Source organism: Adiantum capillus-veneris, chromosome 4 (assembly GCF_014529385.1).
Source record: "Adiantum capillus-veneris isolate H3 chromosome 4, ASM1452938v2, whole genome shotgun sequence".
NCBI lineage: Eukaryota > Viridiplantae > Streptophyta > Polypodiopsida > Polypodiales > Pteridaceae > Adiantum > Adiantum capillus-veneris.
The window spans coordinates 67,045,126-67,065,917 of record NC_140934.1 but is presented as its reverse complement, the minus strand read 5'-3'; the positions used below and the strand labels follow the sequence as shown (position 1 = coordinate 67,065,917).

Here is a 20,792-nt window from a genome sequence, read left to right as displayed (position 1 = left end):
ATTTCCTATATAGAGAATATTGTTTAATAAAAGTGTGCTAGTTAACCCTATATAGGAAATAGTAGGTACGATCATTTTCTTATATTGAATAGCAAGTTACCTAGATAATCCACTTGTTTTCCTATATAGAATCGTCGTGTTATGTAGACATTTCCTTTTCCTAGATATATATAGGAAAACGAGCTTGGTATAACTAGTAGAACACATACATTTTACAAGATACATAGGTTTTTCCTATGTAGGAATTGATTTAAAGTTCCTTGTGAATTTTCGCCAATTTCCCATTTGGTGGCCACTCTTGCGAGGCTCTAGGAATTAGGGTTTTTTCCGATGGTTTTCTACTGCCTTTGGGCATCCAGAAGTGGTCTCCTATGCTAGGGTAAGCTGCCGATGAAGTGTCATTGCTTTTGGGTTAGCCATTAGGTGGTCACTTCTACTTATAGGTCTCTACCGCTCGCTTTCTATGTGAACCCTACGCTAGTTTTCGCGACAAAACAACAAACATGCACCAAAATCTCAAGGTGGTGAGCCTACCTCTCATGTCTGGAGCCCGTCGAGTGGTCGTGCGCGTTGTAGAAGCTGCTGGAAGTTCCGTTCGCTCTAGGTGGCAAAAGCTCTCTCTCAAAAGTCAATAGTAGAAATGAGCTTAAAATGAAGTGAAAATTTCTTCTAATGGGGGTCCCCGAATCAATTTCCATGAAATTTGACATGTGCTTCCAACTTCTTGCGAGATGCGGTTTAGGCTCAAACATTTTTTGATTTGGACTCCATTTGCTCAGTATACGAGAATTTTGACGTTTCGGCTTTCCGCTCCATTCTCATAATTGTACCCCCATTGTACCATAGGTTGTCCTATAGTCACTGATCATCCCCATATTTTTTGTTTTTCATTACGATCATTTTTTACCTACTTTTTATATTTTTGAAGTTTTTCTGCCAAAAATTAGTAAAATTAAAAGAAAAATAGAAAATTAAACCCAAAAAAACTCCAAAAATCATAATAATTCAAAAACATCACCGCAAAACACTATATACACTCTCATGCAATTTTTATGGCCGGATTTCTCTGTTTTACCAATATTTTGCCCAAAAAATGGCTATTTTTACTTATATACACCACACACCTAGGGGCTTGATTTGGTGTTTGGCCCCATATACTTGTCTATTCATATTGTATAAGGGCATATGTACTTGGGTTAGTCCAGAAAATTTTACAATCAAACGACAACCCTTTAAAATAGTCGAAAAACATGCCCCTTTTTACTCTTTCTGCCATTGGGTCCGCATTTGAGAATGCCTCCCCCCCTCCTAGCCGGAGTCCTCCCGGACGACAAGGTATTGCCTCGGAGTATGTGTCGTGCATGGGTTCAAGATTGCGCTAATGCTTGGCCGTGTAATGTGGCCCTATATGATGCATACTCGGTCAATGCATGGAAAAATTAATGTTGTGCAAGAGGAGGGTATAAGCCATATGCTTATTGGCATTTGCCATCGAGGTTTTCTGTTTGTTGTTGATTTGCTCGGCAGATTTTCTTTGCAAGTAAAAGTTGTAACTCTACCGCTCTTTGTTTGATTGTCTTTCTTGCAAAAGTCGCTTGGTTTGCCGCTATTGTTGATATGGCCGTAGTCGTCTCCTTGGAGAGAATTTTCGTGGCAGAATTGGCCATAGTCTTTGTCTCTTTGGCTTTCCATTTGTAGCTTTGCTTTGCCGGTTTTTGTAGGTGTATTGCTACTTCCTCGGTTGTCATTGTTTTGCTGCTAATTGGCACCCATATAAATCGGTTTGCCGGTTTTATATGTTGTGTGTCTCTGCCTTCCAGTGTTGCTTGTACTGAAGGGAGTTCCTTTTGCTTTGGTTTTAGGATCCAAATGTGAGTCGCATTTAAGTTGTTGCTGAGTATTTTCTTTGGGATCCATATCTGTTTTATTATTATTCCCTTGGTTTTTGGTTGAACTATCTGCTTCTGTTGACTTCTTCTGTTGTATTGTGGTTTGTCTGCCATGTCACCTCTATCCTTCCACACCCATACTTGTTTGTTGCGTGTTGCTAACCTTGATCTTGGCACTGCGATCTATGTTGTTTTATGTTTGTAGTGAACATGGTGGGCAGTTCCGTGTTTGTTCGCCATGTTGTTCTTTAGTGGCACCCATCCTTTTTGGCTCTTTCTCCAATGATTGTGTTGCTGCCATCTGGTTCTTCCGTGGTTGCAGAGAAAAGGATATCACATGTTGTTCTTTTGCATGCTGAATTTTGACTGCATCCGCATTTCAATCTATCTGCACATTGTACTCTTTTTGCCAAGGTTGTCCCAACAACATGGGGTGTTGTGTGCTTTCATCCTCAACCACATAAAACTTGTGTGGGTAAATATTTTGATGTACTTGTACATGCAATATAATCCAGCCCAATGTGTTCAGCGAATGTGATGTACTACTTTCCAGCACTTGTGGAGTAGGATGTAGTTGACCTTTGAGCTTGAGCTGTTTGTATAATTTGTAAGAGATTATATTTGCTTGAGCTCCAGAATCAAGCAATGCCGTCGATTCAACTTGATTGCTACCCACTTTGACTGCAATTATTGGCTCCACTGTGTCTTCATCAAAATTCGTTAGTCGAATGGCATTGATTTGCAACAGTGATCCACATTGTTGTTGTTGTCGTAGAAGCCGTCTTTTTGCAATGCGTTCTTTTGCTTCTACTTGGGCTTCTTCTCGTACCCTCTGTTTCTCCTTCATCCGTTTTTTTTATTGATGGATTTGTTGAAGCATATCCTGTGTTAGTGGTAAATGATATTTCTTTAATCGACACCCACTAATCCAATTTGGCATTTCTTCACCTGCTAATGTAGCAAGCTTGACAGCTCCACTTTGTGATAAATCACTAATCACAAAGGGTCCCATCCCTCGCTTTTTAAGTTTCTTGGCATGTTGCTTCAAGGTATAAACAAGTACATAATCACCTGTTTTGAACTCTTTTGTGCGCACATGCTTGTTAAAAAAATCTTTTTGTCTTCTCTTTTTAGCATATATCGAAGCTACAGCTCTCAAGAAAAGTTCATCTAGCTTTTCAAGATCATCTATTCTTGAAGAGAGCTCATGCCTTGTCCATTCTAAGCGTTTCGCTACTCGTAGAGTTGGAATTAAAAACTCTACGGGTAATATAGCGTTTAGGCCAAACACCATGTTGTACGGTGTCGTTCCTATTGATGTTTTGTAAGCTACCCTGTATGCCCGTAGTGTTGAGTGTAACTGTTGATCCCAGTCTGTTCTTGACTCTGATACAACTTTATTAAGAACCGTGCATAGTGTTTTATTTGCCTGTGTATGATATGGAGCAGATTTTCTATGTATGACCATGAATTCCTCTAGCAGATATTCAATAACTTCATTAAGAAAATGTGTTCCTCGATCACTGACAATTTCTATTGGTAACCCATATCGTACAAAGACATTCTAATACAAAAATTGTGCAGTGGTTCATGCATCTGCTTTTTGTGTTGCCTTAGCTTCCGCCCATTTTGTGAGATAGTCCGTAGCCACAATTATGTATTGGGTATGGGTGCGATATGCAGGGGGTGAACTAGGCCCCACAAAATCAATGCCCCATTTTTCAAATGCCCTTGCTCCCATCATTGGCCATAGTGGCATCTCATCTCTCTTTATCGGCACCTTGGTGCGCTGACATGCGTCACAATGCTTTACAAACTCCTCAGCATCCATATGCAATGTAGGCCACCAAATTCGTGCGGTTAAGACAATTTTTGCCGTCTTATCGCCTGAAAAATGGCCTCCACTTATGCCGCCATGTGCATGTTCTAGAATCAACAAATATTCACTTTCACTTGCACAGATTCTAAGTTGATTGTTCTTTCCTCGCTTATAGAGCTGGTTCCCAATTAAATTATAGTCACAAGCCTCCAGCTCTATAAGCCCTTTTCCGTGCTCTTGTGATGTTTTAAGGAAACGTCCTTGTGGTTAAGAAATCAATGATATATTGACTCCATGCAGGTGCAATGTTTACCTGAAACAATGTCACGTGATCCACTTGTCGTTTGATACTACATATAGTACAATTGTTAGCATAAGCATGTGTGTCAGCATACATAGTTGGCCAATAAACCCCTAATTGTTTCAGTCTCTGGTGTGTTTTCATTGTTGAACAATGAAACGCACAATCTTGGACGTGTGCTTCTTCAAGATAACACTCGAATTCCTTTGGATTTATACATAATCGTAGAATCTGGTCCGATCCTAAATGATACAGCTGTCCTGCAATCAACTAGAAGTTTTTTGTTTGTCGAAGTGTTTGCTGTTTGGATCTGTCTTCCTGGTTATCAAACCTACCTCCAAAGGAAATGATGCTAACAATTTCCTGAGACCATTTGGGTATCATTTCAATATTGAAAAGATACACATCAGGTATGTCATCATCTACTCATTCAGGAGCTTCCCCGTTTTGTAGCCTTGAAAGATGATCCGCCCGTAGATGTGTTTTACCCTTTTTGACCACCACTGTGAAAAAAAACTCTAGCAATATAATAAACCAACGTACAATTATCCCGGTATTGCATGGTTTATTTACCAGATACAAAAGAGCTTGGTGATCTGTGAAGAACACAAATTTGTTTGCGAGCAAATAATGTCGAAATTTCTTTACGGCATAAATCGTTCCTAACCCCTCTCTTTCAGTGGTTGTGTAGTTCTTTTCTGCACTGTTTAACTGTCGACTTGCATAACAAACTAGGAAATCCATTGTTCTGTCTCCAGGTTGAGCCAGAATACTCCGGATTACAGATGCAAATGCATCAATGTGAACATGGAATATCTTTTTCCAATCTGGTGCCTTAAGTACCGGTGTTGATACAAGGTTTTCCTTAAGCTTTTGGAATGAAGTTTCACTCCTTAGTCCATTCGAACTTGACTAACAAATGATACAGAGGTTGTGCAATGACTGCATACATATATATGAATCTTCGATAATATCCGCAGTGTCCCATGAAGGATTGCACTTGTTTCGCATGAGTCGGCCTGGGCAGGTCTACTATGACTTTGATTTTATCTAGATCAGTGGTTATGCCATTTCTTGAGACTCCTAAGATGCGGCCTTGCCTAACCATAAAACTGTACTTTTTCGGGTTAAGACAGATTTAATATGTTCTGCATTTCTCAAATACCTTTTGTAAATGGTCAATATGTTCTTCTCATAGAAGAGAGTGTACACAAAGATCATCCATATATATTTCTAAGAATATTCTCAGGTATTCTTTGAACAAATGCGTCATTAACCTTTGAAAGGTAGTTGGGGCATTAATTAAGCCAAAAGGCATAACTCGATACGCATATATTCCACATTTTGTGGCAAGCGCTGTTTTGTGTTGAACCTCTATTGCAATTTCCAGTTGGTTATACCCTGAAAACCCATCTAGAAAGGAATAAGCCCGTTTCTCGGCCACCCTCTCAAGTACATGTTCGGTGATCGGCAAGGGATAATTATCCCTTATGGTGGTTGCATTTACCTTTTCGAGGTTCACACACACTCGCAGCTTTCCGTTCTTTTTGGGGACAACCACAATGGGTGACACCCAATCTGTATGCTCGATTTCATAGATGAATTCAGCATCCATCAGCTTGTCAATCTCCTCTTTGATTCATTTAGCAAATGTGTCATTATATGTGTAAGGGCGTTGTTTGCTAGGTTTGGCATCTGATTTCAAAGGAATTGTATGTTGGCATATCGATGGATCAACTCCTTTGAGGTCTTTGTAGGACCATTCAAACACATCTTTATACTTCTTGAGAATTTGTGTTAGCCGTTCTTCTTCTTCAGGCTCTAAATCAGTTGCAATATACACCGGCGGAGGCTTTTCACCTGGTTCAGCGAGGTCTATCCGTTTTGCATTTTTCGGCCCATCGTAAGATTCCTGGTTTATCCTTTCCCTGACTGGTGGTGTCATTATGATTTTTCTATCCTGGATGGTGAATTTTTGATAGTGTGATGGTACATTCATGTTTCCTTTTTCTGACTCCTTCTTACCATCACTTTCTCCCTCAGTCGTCCATACCTCTCGTAACGACCGTTTCGGTTCTTGGTATTTCTTTTTACGCTCCAATTTGGTCCACTCTGGGTCTTTTGTTGTTTCTTGTTTTGATTTTTGAGATTTTTTTAATTTTGTTTCTATTTTAGCTTTCGATACTTGTTTTATTTTCTCTTGCGTCCGTTCCCTTTGCACTCTCAAGAATCTTCCTAATATTTGGTCTTTTACATAATCCTCTGCTTTCACAAGCATTAGATAGTGAGTTTCATCTTTTATCCTGGGCATCAGGTTCTCTCTCATTTTGTTTTCTGCTCGTTTTTTCCTATAGCGTTCCTGGCGTCGAGGGTGCTGATTGGCAAAATCATAAAACTTGATATTCTCTGTTTTCTCCCCACGCTCGCTTGAGCTATCTGAACACTCATTATCTGCATCGTTATTTACTTTCAGATGCTCAGAGAAGTTATAAAACTCTTCTTGTTCTGGTGGTTCTACAATCTCATCTCCTCCTGGTATAAGGCTTACCATGTAATAGGGTAGCACATCATAGCAATTCTTATCGCAAAATTTTGTCGTTGGACTATCTGTAATGGTACAGACATCCAATGTTGCTAGTATGTGTTCCCATTCCAGAGGTTCCAAGCCATCTTCAGGAAAAGGTTGTGGAATATAATCCTTGTCCTCAATCGCTCTTTCGAAGACGCATTCCTCTCTTTTTAAACTCCCACACTATGAAGCTCCGCACATCCATAGCTCTTTTTGTTGCCCTAACCATGCTGGGAGTTCAGACCCTGCCAATGTAGCTGAATCAAACTCTTCCAGTGGTGTCTGGTTCACATCTTTGTAAATATGGTCTTTTAAGTGTATTTTGGTTGTAGTCTCGCCATGTCTGAGGTATATGTGGTCGTAACCCCAATCCTGGATCATCTTTAATTGTCTCATGAATGGTCTTCCCAAGATGATGACGTAATTGTTCTTTTTGTCGAAATCGACTATTGCAAACGTATGCTCATACTCGATTCCGCACGAAGTGACAATTACTTTTTTAAGAGTCCTAGAGGCTTTTCCATACACCCATCTGCCAATTGCAATTTCATTCTGGTAGCTCTCAAAGCCGATTTTCCCCATTTTTTCCAGATTTCTTGGTGGCGATAGTGACTCCTGCTCCACTGTCTAGAATAGCTTTGGAAAATACTCCTTGGAATTCTACTGGTAGCGTGGTGTTTCCATCTTCTCCCTCACAATACTCTCCAACTTTGTTTAAAGGTACTCGCCTAGTGTTTAGTTGAGGCCTATCCAATTCTCTGATTCCTTCCTGAAGCTTCGAGTGGGGTCTTTCACTCCAAATTTTTCTAAGCATTTGCCTACTATGGTCCACATGTTTGGTCGTAACCTCAGGAGTTCGACTAATGTGATTGTGCATGCCACCAGGGTGGACAATAACTCAATCAACCCTTGTGAATCCATCACTCTGCTAGAAGAAAGTCTTTGAGATGGGATTGCTCTCACCTCATACTTGGTTTCATACTCTCCTAGGTAAGAGGGTAGATTTTTTAGTGAGTCTGGTTGGCTGTGCCCCGAACTAATTGATCCATGGTCTCCCTCTTGCGAATGCATATCAAAGTTCATTTGTGAACATTCTTCAATAGGAGGTAAGATCTCATTTTTCTCTTTTCTCTTGCTATTCATGTGGTAACTCATCCTGTTAGCTTCGTTGGCATCACGAATTTGCTTCCACAGGTCATCTAGATCGTTACAATCCTTACCCATTTCTACCAATGTTTTAAGATGGAACCCATCACTTGCCTCATTTGTTGTATTTGGCACTATGATAGGCTCTCCCCTAGACTCAGAGGCATTCATGAGTCTTGCCTTTGTGTCTACTTGTTTCTCTAAAGTTGGTTTGATAGGGGTTGGAGCTGGTACTTCATGCCAACTTGCAGGTTTACTAAGCGGATTTTCTATCAATGATTGGCGACTGTTTCAATCATCTTTCGACACATTTCCAACGTCTTTTTTTCTATTTCAGCATATGGATAAGTCATCTATCTTTGCTCTTGGGTTTGGTTGTTTTTGAGTCTCGCTTCATAGGCTTTTAAAAGTGTATCTAACTGCTCATTTACCTTTTCTGCCAATACATATCCTCCTGATTTTGCACTTTTGGGTTCTGCTATTTCCTTGGGTGCTATGGTTGTCGTAGTGTGTGAGTTTAGGCTACCTAGATCCTCTAACCGCTCTAATCTATCCTTTGTGTGTTTTAACTCCTCGAATAGAGCCGTTTGCTCTTGTTCTCTTCGGGCTTTCATACGCACCTTTCTAGCTTTCCAAGTCCTTCTCTGATTTTTCCTTTCTGAACTTGGGGCATCGGTTTTTGGCTCTTCAATTATGGGTTCGTTCGTTATTCTTTGAGCTTGGGATCGTGTCACTACCTGAATAGGTATTATTGTCTCATTTTCTGACCCTCCACTGGAAGGCACTGCTTCTAGCATGTTCAAGGTAGTTTTTGTTCCTTTGCTCGGGTTCTTAGGGCAATTAGGAATCAAATGAGTAACTCCACACTCGGTGCAATATGCGTTGACTCTAATGATTTCATCATGAGGACAGTCTCTTAGCCAATGATCTCCACCACACTTGTAGCAGGGTCCCTTAGGTTTTTGAGGTGCTCCTTGAGCTCCTCTTTGTTGGTATGCATGTCTCTGCCCTCCCATGCCTCTGTTGGCTATGAACAACAATGTTCGTTCATCCAAGCTATATCTTCCTTCTCCCGCTGTCTGTGCAGCTATTGGTGGTCCTGCACTTCCTAGCATGCTCCAAGGTTTTGGCGTTGATGGTTCTTCCGGTGGATAATAGACATGATTTGCATCATATCCATTGGGATCTTCATAATATGCATGCATAGGCACCAAAGGCTTCTCTTCTGGTTCGGTTACTGTTGGTGTGTATCTTATGCCGACTGGTCATAATCCTGGTAGGGGTGGTTGCTGCCCCAACAGTGGCTGTGGTCTTTCTACACCTACAGGTCCTGGTAGGTTGCCTGCTTGATATCTAGGCATCGGTGGAAGTTGAGGAGATGCTACCTGAGCTTGGGGAGCATAAGGTCTCTCTCTCACATACCCCTTGTTATAAGAACATTCCTCCGTTCCATGGTTTGTCCATTTTTGTTCAATAGCACACCACTTGGGCTGTTTAGCCTGAGGTTTGGCGTACAGGTTAATCTTTTTTAGCACTTACTCTACAAGCTGCTCCTGGATTACAGCTACTTCTCCTTTTGGTGCCGTCTTACCGGACTTGCTTCCACTTTGTTGTGAGGATGAATCGTCGTCAAGATCCTTGAATTCACCCTCTTTGTAGACCGCAAAATTGTCTACAAGGTAAAGAGCCTCCTTAGTTAACTCATTTAGCGTCGTGCTCCTCTTCATATGTAAGTCCTTCTAGAGATTTGCATTCCTTAGTCCTTGAATAAATATAAGCATAAGTCTGGACTGAGTTGGTAGTTCTTCCAGAGGACAGAACTTAACATATCTTTTTAGTCTTAGGGCTGCCTTTCGCACAGATTCCCCGTCTTTCTGTTTGAATTTATGGATTTGTAAGACAGCATTATGAGCTATCCCCCTTTGTGAGAACTCCTCAATAAACTCGTCAAACACCTCCTCCATAGACTCAAAGTTTCTACGCTCCACAGAGTCAAACCAAGTAGCAGCATCCTCCTCTAGGTTAGTCCAAACCCTGCAAATTGGGTAGGGAAGTCTAACACCTCTTCAACTCTAATTACATGCACAAAGGCTGCTACATGATCTCTAGGGTCTCTATTTCCCGTGTATTTCTTATTTACCCATTTTTGCACTTGAGAAGGTCTAATTCTACGATGGTCTACAAATCTCATCATTGGATCTCCTCGTCCCAATCTGTATACCTCCTTTGGCCTTCGGTAGTGGACGGGTTCCTCTCCCAATGGTGCTCCTAAGCCATAATTTCTAACAGTTCTTGCAAGAGATGGTTCATCCCTTCGAACTCGTTCTATGGGTGGTCTTCTAGGTTCTGTTGACCCTTGAGTTTTTGGCTTACTCTCACCCTGATACCGTGAATAGAGTGGTGGTTCTTGTAAATCCCTTAGCCCTCGTGCGGCTTGATAACCATCTAGGTTTCGGTCTTGTTCTAATGTTGCACTCTGTCGAAGCCATGCCTGCAATGATGGCTGAGTTGCTGATTGGCTCTGGTTGTTGAATATCTGCGGTCGGGTAGAATGTGAGGTTACGTCATACTCTTCTGAATAGGTATTTGTCGACTTGCTAGGGGTGTAGGTGGCTCTTGGCACTTCTTCGAGGGTATATGTAGGCATTTCTGGAACTGTTGCCTTTTCTACCTCCTTTGGGAGAATACGTTTGTATTCTCGCCCGTACCTATCAACAAAAAAAATATCCTTTCCCATAGCAATTTCATAAGAGAATAAGTAAAGAACTTTGTCTTTGCTTAATTCGTTTGGGTAGGGTTCTTTGCAACAGAAGTAAGAGACTATTCCTCGCTCTCATGCTTGCTTCTTGCTTTTCCGTTGAATATAGTTGTACACAAGCGTTTAATTTTGGCAATCGAATCAAAGCATTTAACTAGAGGTGGTCTAAGTAATGATTGGTATAACTTGGAGAGTTAACCTCAACCACTATTGTCTTTATACACTTTTGATGTTCTGGATTAGGTTTGATAATCTGGAACTGTACTTTCCTCGGATGTTGGTCAATTTACCTAAAAAGTCTTAATTCCGTCTTTGCTATGTCAAAAGGTCAATCCTACATAGGTCTGTATCTAATGTCTAAGCTACAGCCTTCAAGAGTGCATAAGAGGAGTTTTCCTACAGCGCTTTCTAGAGCCAAATACCCATCAAACGGTCTCGAAACTCCATAGAACTTGAAGGAGACCCTACTATCACCAATAGGTCGCTCTCCCTAAGGTCCATGAACCAAAATCCCAACCCTAAACACCTGGTGCAAAATCACGTAGGATGTCTGGTCGAAATTAGCAGGTCGTCGTTTCCAAAAACTAAAGTGCCTAATGTGTATCTCTACTCAATGCAAACGCGTGGATATGGTGAAATGCGAAAACAGACAACGTATGCTCACCGAATCACCAGATGAAGCTCGTAGGTCGAGCTCGCAAAACCGGACCGTACGCCCGCAATGTAGGTATCGGCACGTAGCTCTTGTCGGGGGCAACACGCTACACTTCTCCGCATTCGATTTCGACCACCAGTGCACACGTAGCGTCAAGACGAATCTCTCACACTCTCTCTCGTACACAGTACGCTCACTCACAGACAATGCTTTTTTTTTAAATGACAAAGGTATTTCATTAAGGTCAAAAAGTGGTATAAATACCTTACAATCTCAAACCCTAATGTTCCAATTTAACCATCTACTTAATCTAAATGTCAAAACTGAGATACAATCTGGAAACTTCTGTAAGCCCCAATATTTACAAAGGTGAAATGTCGGGTTTTCTCAATAAATGAATAATTACAAAAAATAATAATCTGCCGAGCAGTCATTTTTCGTAGGGTGTGTCCAGTCGCTACCATCCACAGATTGCCATTACAACATTGTCAATCTCTTTTATCACTTTGTTGAGGTTAACAATATCTCATAGCTATTTAGTTGATATTGTGATGCCAGAAGGTCAATGGTTTTCCAGCTCTATTGTTATCGTCCCAAAAGTAAGCTAGTCAATTCAGACCCTTATTACTCACTTTCCTGGTAGTTTTTATTTAATAGTGTCTTTGCGATGGGTCCTAGAACTTCAGATAGCCAAGGGGACTAGTGCGGGACAGAGTTCTTGAAGTACTTGGTTTCTTCCCTACACTAAAGAACCCTAGCTGCTCTTTTGCACTTCTTTACGAATTCCCCTAAGATGTCCCCCCAGACTTAGGCTAGACCATGAGGGGGCTAAGAGTTTGTCATGAAAATCTACTCCTTTCCACTTACCACCTTTTGAACCAAGTTTAGTGGCATTTAACATACCTTTGGTCATAATAGCCCAACTTGGTCTTGTTTGTCCAATGAGACTACAAAAATATTGCAAAGCGGGCCTCAACATGGGCAACTAGGTTAAGAATTGGGAGACCTCCTTGGTCCACCAATGAAGTGTCTCTTTCCCATCTGGCCCACTACCATGGTTTGGAGGATTTTGTGTTGTTTTTTCACAGAAAGTAGATCACAATTGTAAAAAGGAATAAAGATTAAAAAATTTTGAACAATCCAACCAAAATAGATACATGGATATCTTTGAGCTTTTTTAAACTTGAGGGTATTTTGGGAATTTTCACAAATTAGAGGGATATTTTGGTAGTTTTTACAAAATAAGAAAGTGAAATGTGCACATTGCACATTAACATTTGAAACCAAAATAAATTGAAAATCAAATAAAATAAAAACAATGTAATAAAGACACATTGAAAAAAAACAAAAGAATATTTTAATGTCTTCATAAAACAAGGTGAGATATGGCCTACATAAGGCTATGAGAAGAAATTGATAGTAAATTGATTCTTTGTGAGAGAAAACAAGAAGGTGACACTAATTTACATTTGTTATCGTAATAAAATATTATGTTATTAAAAAAAAGATAACATTAAACTATTTAGACTACAACATATTTGTTGAAATTAGGGTTGGAAGAAAACACACACAGTTTGGAGAAGACGAAGGAAGCTCAAGGAACACAACAAAGAAAGTATTACTTAGTGTGCAATGGAAAGATAAGATTTCCCTAGAGTGATGGGCATATATGCAATACACGGGGGAAAAAACCTCCTAGTCAGGGAAAAAATGCCCCGACGGTCCTAAGTGTGCTCACACACATACGACCACATGTATATGGTAACAAATCCCCCTTGGGAGTGATGTGGTGAACAAGAGCTATAGAGTATAGGGAAGTGACATGCCCTGAGGACATGATCAGTTCACATAATCAAGTAGGCCCAAAACTTTGCACAAATCTTCAAACTTCTTAGGAGATAATGCCTTTGTGAAAAGATCTGCAAAGTTGTCTTGTGTTGGCACATAAGCGAAGTTAATCTCTCCTGCTAAGAGCCTCTCCCTGACATAGTGGTAACGCACCTCAATGTGCTTTGTGCGAGCATGAAAAACTAGGTTCCTTGCAACTGCCAATGCGCTCTGACTGTCATTGAAGATAGTGTTGGGAGTGTCTTGTCCCAACACCTAAATCAGTCATAAGGCGTCTGAGCCATACACACTAAATCGTAGCTGTGATTGAAGACTACCCTGTACTTAGCCTCACAACTAGAAGTGGCCACAGTAGGTTGCTTCTTGATCAACCATGATATGCATGAGCTTCCAATCATGAAACAAAAACCACTTGTGGACACTTGTGTGTCAAAACAACCAACCCAATCTGAGTCCGAAAAAGCATGAAAATTTGGTGAAAACGATCTCCCCTTGGGATAAAACAAACCAAGATGTAAAGTGCCGCTCAAGTAGCAAAAGATCCTCTTGAGAGACTACCATTCTTAGACCTTGGGCTATGCATAAATCTACTAACCTATGAGACTGCAAATTGAATATCCGGCCTCGTGTTGCACACATAAATGAGACAACCAGTAACTGTTTGGTAAAGAGGGACATTGACAGGATCAACAGCATCATGAAGACTCAATTTGAGACCTACTTCCAGTGGCAATAGGTTTGCAATCTTCAAGTACAAACTTACATAACAATGTCTCTATGTAACTTGTCTGACACAAGGCAATACCACCATCACACTGCTTAAATTATATACCCAAGTAATGATGTAACAGCCCCAAATATTTCATCTTGAAAGGAGCATTCAAATGAGCCTTAAATTCAAAAATATATCTCTCATTTGGTCCAGTGACCAGCAAATCGTCCACATAGAGAATGACAATTGGCCTTCAACTTAGGACACTTCTTGATCAAATGATCATTAGCTTTACAATAACGGCAACACATCTTCTTTTTTCCCTTATCCACAAAATTCCCACATGAAGTGTTGACTGCAAGAGCATTAGGAACATGTGATTTACCACTCACATAAGAGCCAATGAGAAGTGGTTACATTGTTGTTACCACCTTTTATTGGAGCAGCAATAAAGGCATGTTCAATTGCATGTTGTCTAGTCCTTTTTTTTTTTGGAAAGTGACTCTTGCAACTGCAATGTGCATAATGCATCAAACTTGACAACTTCAGGATTTCCTTGGGTCATAAGTCTCTAAGTACTAGCAAAAGTCTGGTAAGAATCTGGCAAAGGATCAAGAATAGTATGCACAAGGGAACTGTCAGAAATAACTTCACCTATAGAAATAAGTTGCTCATTGATATAATTGACACCAGCAAGGAAAGTTTCCATGTCATCTTCCTCATGCATAAATTTTGACTCCAGCTCTTTACACAGCAACGCAATTTCTGCCTCATTGCGACATGCATAAGGATCAGCTAGAATATCCCAAACCTGTTTTACAGATTTCGTTGAATGAATGTGGGGAGTAATAGTGTGCTTCATAGGCAACACAATCAATGCATGAGCCTGTACATTTTTACATCCCAACGAGCTTTCTCAGTCGTAGGCAAAACAGCTCTAGCAGCAGCAACCCTACCACCAAAACCTGCAACATCCTCAACATCGCCTACATCCTCAAAACCAGGACGTACATCAATGCCCTGCACTACACAATGTTCCAAATGCCCTTCAACACCAGAACATGTACATGTTTCATCATATAAGCCCACATAGGGTAATTGTCCCCATCCAATCTGTCCTCAGCAGCAAACATCCCGAATACATATGTGTTGTTGTCAACTATGATAAATGTTGCACCTGATGTGAAAACTGCCCAAAAAGAGGAGAAACAAAGCAGGGACAACACATGCTATATAGCACAAACTATAGAAGTCTGTAAGGGACCTGTTATGCAAAAAATGGCACTGACAGAATTTCTACACAAAATGACAAAATAGCATGCATAGTACTGGTTGTAGTGGAAACGAAGGCCAAAATGAGCTCGAATCAAAAATCTGAGCAGACTATGCTCTACGAATTCTCCCAAAATACTTGTCGACTTGCACAAATGCTTGCCAAAGCTCACAAACATTGGAGAAAGTGAGCAAGCGTGTGCTGGATCTGCTAGCAATTAAGCCCGATAGGATGCAACATGCTCTGGTACCAATTGTTGAAATTAGGGCTGCAGGAAAACACACACATTTTGGAGAAGATGAAGGAAGCTCAAGGCACACAATAGAGAGTCTATTACTTAGTGTGCAATGGAAAGATAAGATAGCCCTAGAATTATGGGCGTATATACAATGCACGGGGAAAAAAACCTCCTAGTGAGGGAAAAAATGCCCCGGCAGTCCTAAGTCTGTTCACACACATCACTAACACATGTATATGGTAACAATATTCCAGAAACATAAAAAATAATGTCTAAAAAACCACTTGGAAGCATTGTAGAAAATTGAAAAAAACAAGGTGAAAGTTCACGATGGCTTGTAGTAGAGCAAAGGAATGGGGGGTACCAATGTTAAGGGTGTCCACAAGGAATTTTTTGTACAATTCCTTTAACATTTGCAGTAAATATGGCCTCTCTCTTTGTCTCTTTCTCTCTCCCTCTTTATCATGCACAGAGGAACTTCTCTCGTTTTGGACTTTAGTCTTCATATCGTAGTTTTTCACGGTGGCGTGCAGTAGAGCAAAGGAATGGGGAGTACCAATGTTAAGGGTGTCCACAAAGAATTCTTTTGTACAATTCCTTTACCATTTGCAGTAAATATGGCCTCTCTCTCTGTCTCTTTCTCTCTCCCTCTTTATCATGCGTAGAGGAGCTTCTCTCATTTTGGACTTTAGTCTTCATATCGTAGTTTTCGCCATGTGTAAAGGGCACTCACTCTGCCATTATAGAATACATATAGATACATCACATTTCTACAATGGATTGAGAGAGAGGACACCCACTCAAATTTTGCTACTCTTCTAATAAGAGGCCTAGTGCTAGAGGATCTTCCATCCTCTAGATGGTTAACCATTTGTGTCCTTAGAGTGGTTTTGGGACATACAAGTGATAGTCAGAATAATTTGGCAATCAGTCTTGATGTAAGCATGAAGATCTTAGTAAAATTCATAGCAAAGATTGACAAGGTTGCGAGAGAGAGAGAGAGAGAGAGAGAGAGAGAGAGAGAGAGAGAGAGAGAGAGATTTTATCTTCTTCGAGAATCCTAACTCGACCACTGCCCAGATTTAGATGATGTACACGGTTGCAATTGTAAAACCATGTTTCAACACATCTATTTGAGCTCAAAATCCGTACATGAACAAAATGGGAAGTTTACTCCCAAATACAGACGAGAAATGTGCAACTACACATCCCCATGCACAACTATGTAATACCATCTCTCTCCATGAAATATACAAGAATACTAATGGAATGCTAGTGAAGCACAATATGCAGGCCCAGCCCACCTTTCAGGGAGCAACAAAGAAGCAGTTCTGGTGATCACATTCCCTTGATTGCTTGGAATCTGTCACACCTAGCTCCTGTACTTCCCCAGATGTTTGACAATTTGAGGGTCCGTTGATGCCCGCCTTAGCCTTGACAGGCCACCCTCCACTGCATGTATTCTGGAGGCTTGATTTAGGAGCACCGCCTTCGGGCTGACACTCTCAGCTGCATGCGTAGTTCGGAGGCTCTGCTCAGCGTGGATTCCAAGCACTGGCACTTGATTCAGCCCTTTTGATAGCATCAAAATATCGTCACAGCTCGTCCTAGGCCTGACCATACTCCCGATCATAGCGTTGTGAAGCTTGCTTTGTTCACCTTTTGGGTCTTTCACAACCGCTTGATCTACCGACATGCTTGAGACAGAGTCATGGAGTCTGGGCACTCCCATGTGGCAGCCCTGAAAGTTGGACTTGTCCATCTGTGAATCAAAAAACCCCTTCTTCCCATTGATCCCATTCTTATTCTTCCGGTCCAGGGGAGCATTTTGGACTATTTTGCAAGGTTTGGTTCCATTGGCCTTGGTACCCAACCTTGACTCAGACACCAGAGTGGGCGATTCAGTTACATCAAATACGATGAGAAACCAGGTAGCCGACTCATTGGCTGCTTCATTACCATTTGGACTTTGCAAGATAGTAAACGACGGAGCATCTGACATAGGCATTGCAGAGAGGGCGGCATCTTCTTGTGAATCCCACTGCCTTTTGGCCTTGGGTTTTCTTTGATCCACCTCCCTCTGCAAAGGGTACAAATTAATGCTACTTCTTGCTCTATGCGGATAACACGGTCTAGCTCCATGATAAGAGGCAAAGCTAGGTCTTGCTTGATCCAAAGACAGTTTCTCACGAGTCACGAAGACAGTTTCTCTCTCTCTCTCTCTCTCTCTCTCTCTCTCTCTCTTCTCTCTCTCTCTCTCTCTCTCTCTCTCTCTCTCAACACACACACACACACAGTTCAGTGTACACACAGATGACTCCCTATGTATGTGTGCGTGCACGGAACAGGAACGAGTACGAAGTTGCCTACATTTAGTGCTTCATTTCTGTGCTGACGATGATAAGGCTCCATCAGCTCTAATGACGAGGGGCAGGGACCACTGATCAGTCATCAGAGGACACTGCCACATACGTGAAAATTTTTCTCTCCCTCTCTCTCTCTCCCTCTCTCTCTCTCTCTCTCAATGACACAGACACAAAGTCTGTCTGTTGAACACAGTGCTGCAGGAACAAAGTCCACTGAGGACTCGAGGCTCGCGAGTTCACCTACAATGAAATGCTCAAAAAATAATGGTCATCCACATGGACGCCATCAGTTAAAGGACGCCTAATCTGACCCAATACTAGGGACTTTCTTTAGCAGGCCAAAAAAGTGGAAGAGGACGAGAAAGATTGTGTATGACCTAATATTCAACGGCCTCTTTAAAGAGAGAGGTACACAAATGTCAAGACCTCTCACAAAAATCTAGAAGAAATATTAAAAAGGAATTTTATTTTTCATGTTGAATTAATCAAATACTTTTATCCGATGGTCCACAATTGCACCAAAAATCCAATGCTTTACTAAAGACTCCTTATGAAGTCCAAAAAGATAGATTCAATAAGCATAGAAAATAACAAAACAACTTAATGAAAGGAATTTTTGTGAGGTCCTTACATGAAAGGACTTTTTATGAATTTTGATGAAGTCCTTAAATGGAAAAGAATCGTTATGAATCAAAATATTGGATTAATACTACACATCGTGGATCAAGCTCCTATGAATATAAGCTTTATTTCTTTGATCTCTAAAGCCCTTTCCAGCAAAAAGGCATGCAGCTTTAAGAAATAGCATTTGAAAGAACATGATGTCTTTTCCTTCAAGACTTTTAAGGCTTATTGAGGGACTTTTAAGGCTTTTTGGGTCGGTATCTCTACATTTGGGATGGACTAATCTCATGTTTTGTTCACCGTTATATTTGCTAAATTGATTGCTATATTCATTAGAACTTCTATCATGGGTCATTAGTTCTTTTTTGGACTAAACTGATTCTTGAAAAGAGATAGAAAGGTGAATCTTTGGGTTGATATCTCTACTTTTGGGATGGACTGATCACATGTTTGATTCACTGTTGTATTTGCTTGCTATTCCGATTAGAGATCCAATCATGGGTCATTAGTTTTTTTTTGGACTGGACTGATTCATGAAAGGAGGTAGGAAGGTGAATCTTTGGGTCGATATCTCTACTTTTGGGATGGACTGATCACATGTTTGATTCACCGCTGTATTTGCTTGCTATTTCTATTAGAGCTCCAATCATGGGTCATTAGTCCTTTTTTGGACTGGACTGATTCATGAAAGGGGTAGGAAGGTGAATCTTTGAGTCGATACTCTACTTTTGGGACGGACTGATCACATATTTGATTCACCGTTGTATTTTCTTGCTCATGTTTGAGTAGATTAGGTTTATTACCTTCAAGATTCACTACTACGCTTGTGTGTGATATTGATTATAACACTAATGTTTGGTTTGAATAATACTTGAAAGAAGAGATAGCATACTGAGCTATGTTTATTGGTATTGTAGGCATCCAATAAGTATGTCTTCCACCGGGAATGTGAGCAGTGATGTTGGTGTCTCAAGCCTGGCTTCCTTGAGGAGACCTCCTACCTCGATGCTAGGTCCTGCTTCACAGGGCACCACTTCGCAGGGCAAGCGAAAGGCAGGTGGAAAAAGTCCAGGACCCGAGTGGAATTTTGCCACAAATTAAAATAAGTATCAAGATTGGAAATGTAACTTTTGTGGCGAAGAGAAATCTGGAGGAGCACCAAGAATAAGGGATCATTTGCTAGGTGGCAATACCAGAATCCAAGGAGGAAAGTGCAAGGGCTTAGGTGCAGAAGAAGCAGCTATGCGCTTAAAAGATTTAATTGGTAAGCTAATTTCCATGAGTAAAAGATCAAAACTCTCTACTTTCAACCATCACACCCCGGTATCGATAAGATCAAACCAGTATGAGGGATCATTGGGTGTAACGCCCACCAATGGAATCACTCAAAGCAGGGAACCAACTTCTCTAGTTTTTGGGAGTAGGTCTGAATGGGAGCCTACAATCACATGTTATTCTTTTTGTGTTTTGGTATTAGATTATATTGTACATTATACACACGTAATCACAAATTCCTTATAAGTTACAAAGGGTCTCATGTAAATAAGAAGGTGAAATGTGTATATTATTAAAACAAAATAAATGGAAATGAAAGTAAAGTAAAAGCGATAATAATAAGGAACCCATAGAAAAAATGATTTCACAAGGAAAGGGGCTTTTATGAACTACTTGTAATCTTCGGAGCAAGATGAGGAGTCACTAAGACCTATTGAGCTTGAAAAGGTATCGAGCTTTTGGGAGTAGGTCTAAATGGGAGCCTACAATCACATGTTATTCTTTTTGTGTTTTGATATTAGATTATATTGTACATTATACACACGTAATCACAAATTCCTTATAAGTTACAAAGGGTCCCATGTAAATAAGAAGGTGAAATGTGTATATTATTAAAACAAAATAAATGAAAATTAAAATAAAGTAAAAGCGATAATAATAAGGGACCATAGAAAAACTAAAAGAAAAGAATAATTTAATGATTTCACAAGAAAAGGGGCTTTTATGAACTACTTGTAATCTTTGAAGAAAGATGAAGTGTCACTAAGGCCTATTGAGCTTGAAAAGGGATCCGCCTTTTGGGAGTAGGTCTAAGTGGGAGTCTCCAATCACATGTTATTCTTTTTGTGTTTTAATATTAGAGTATATTGTACATTATACACACATAATCACAAATTTCTTATAAGTTACAAAGAGTCCCATGTAAATAAGAAGGTGAAATGTGTATATTATTAAAACTAAATAAAGTGAAATGAAAGTAAAGTAAAAGCAATAATAATAAGGGACCCATAGAAAAACTAAAAAAAAGAATATTTTAATGATTTCATAAAAAAGGGACTTAACAAGAATAGAAAATAATAAAACAATTCAATGAAATGGACCTTTACAACTACCTTGAATGAAAGGACTCTTCCACAAATTAACATACTAAGAAAAATTTCATTGAGTTGTACTTCACATCATGGAATTAATCTCCTATGAATAAACTCCATAGTCCTTTACACTTCTGTATGGCCCTTTTTAGCATACCAAAAACAGCGTCCATGTACTTTTGAGACTAACATATATATCTATACTATATATAATAAAGCTTAAAAATT

The 20,792-nt window shown here is 40.2% G+C and overlaps 1 protein-coding gene across 1 annotated transcript; it reads right to left on the bottom strand.

Annotated features, from left to right (window-relative positions):
* Positions 1-16,580: 16,580 nt before the first annotated feature.
* LOC147459336 (uncharacterized) lies at positions 16,581-17,210 on the bottom strand. Its single transcript, XM_086509812.1, has one exon. The coding sequence runs from the start codon at positions 17,208-17,210 to the stop codon at positions 16,581-16,583; it is 630 nt and encodes a 209-aa protein (XP_086365938.1).
* Positions 17,211-20,792: the final 3,582 nt, after the last annotated feature.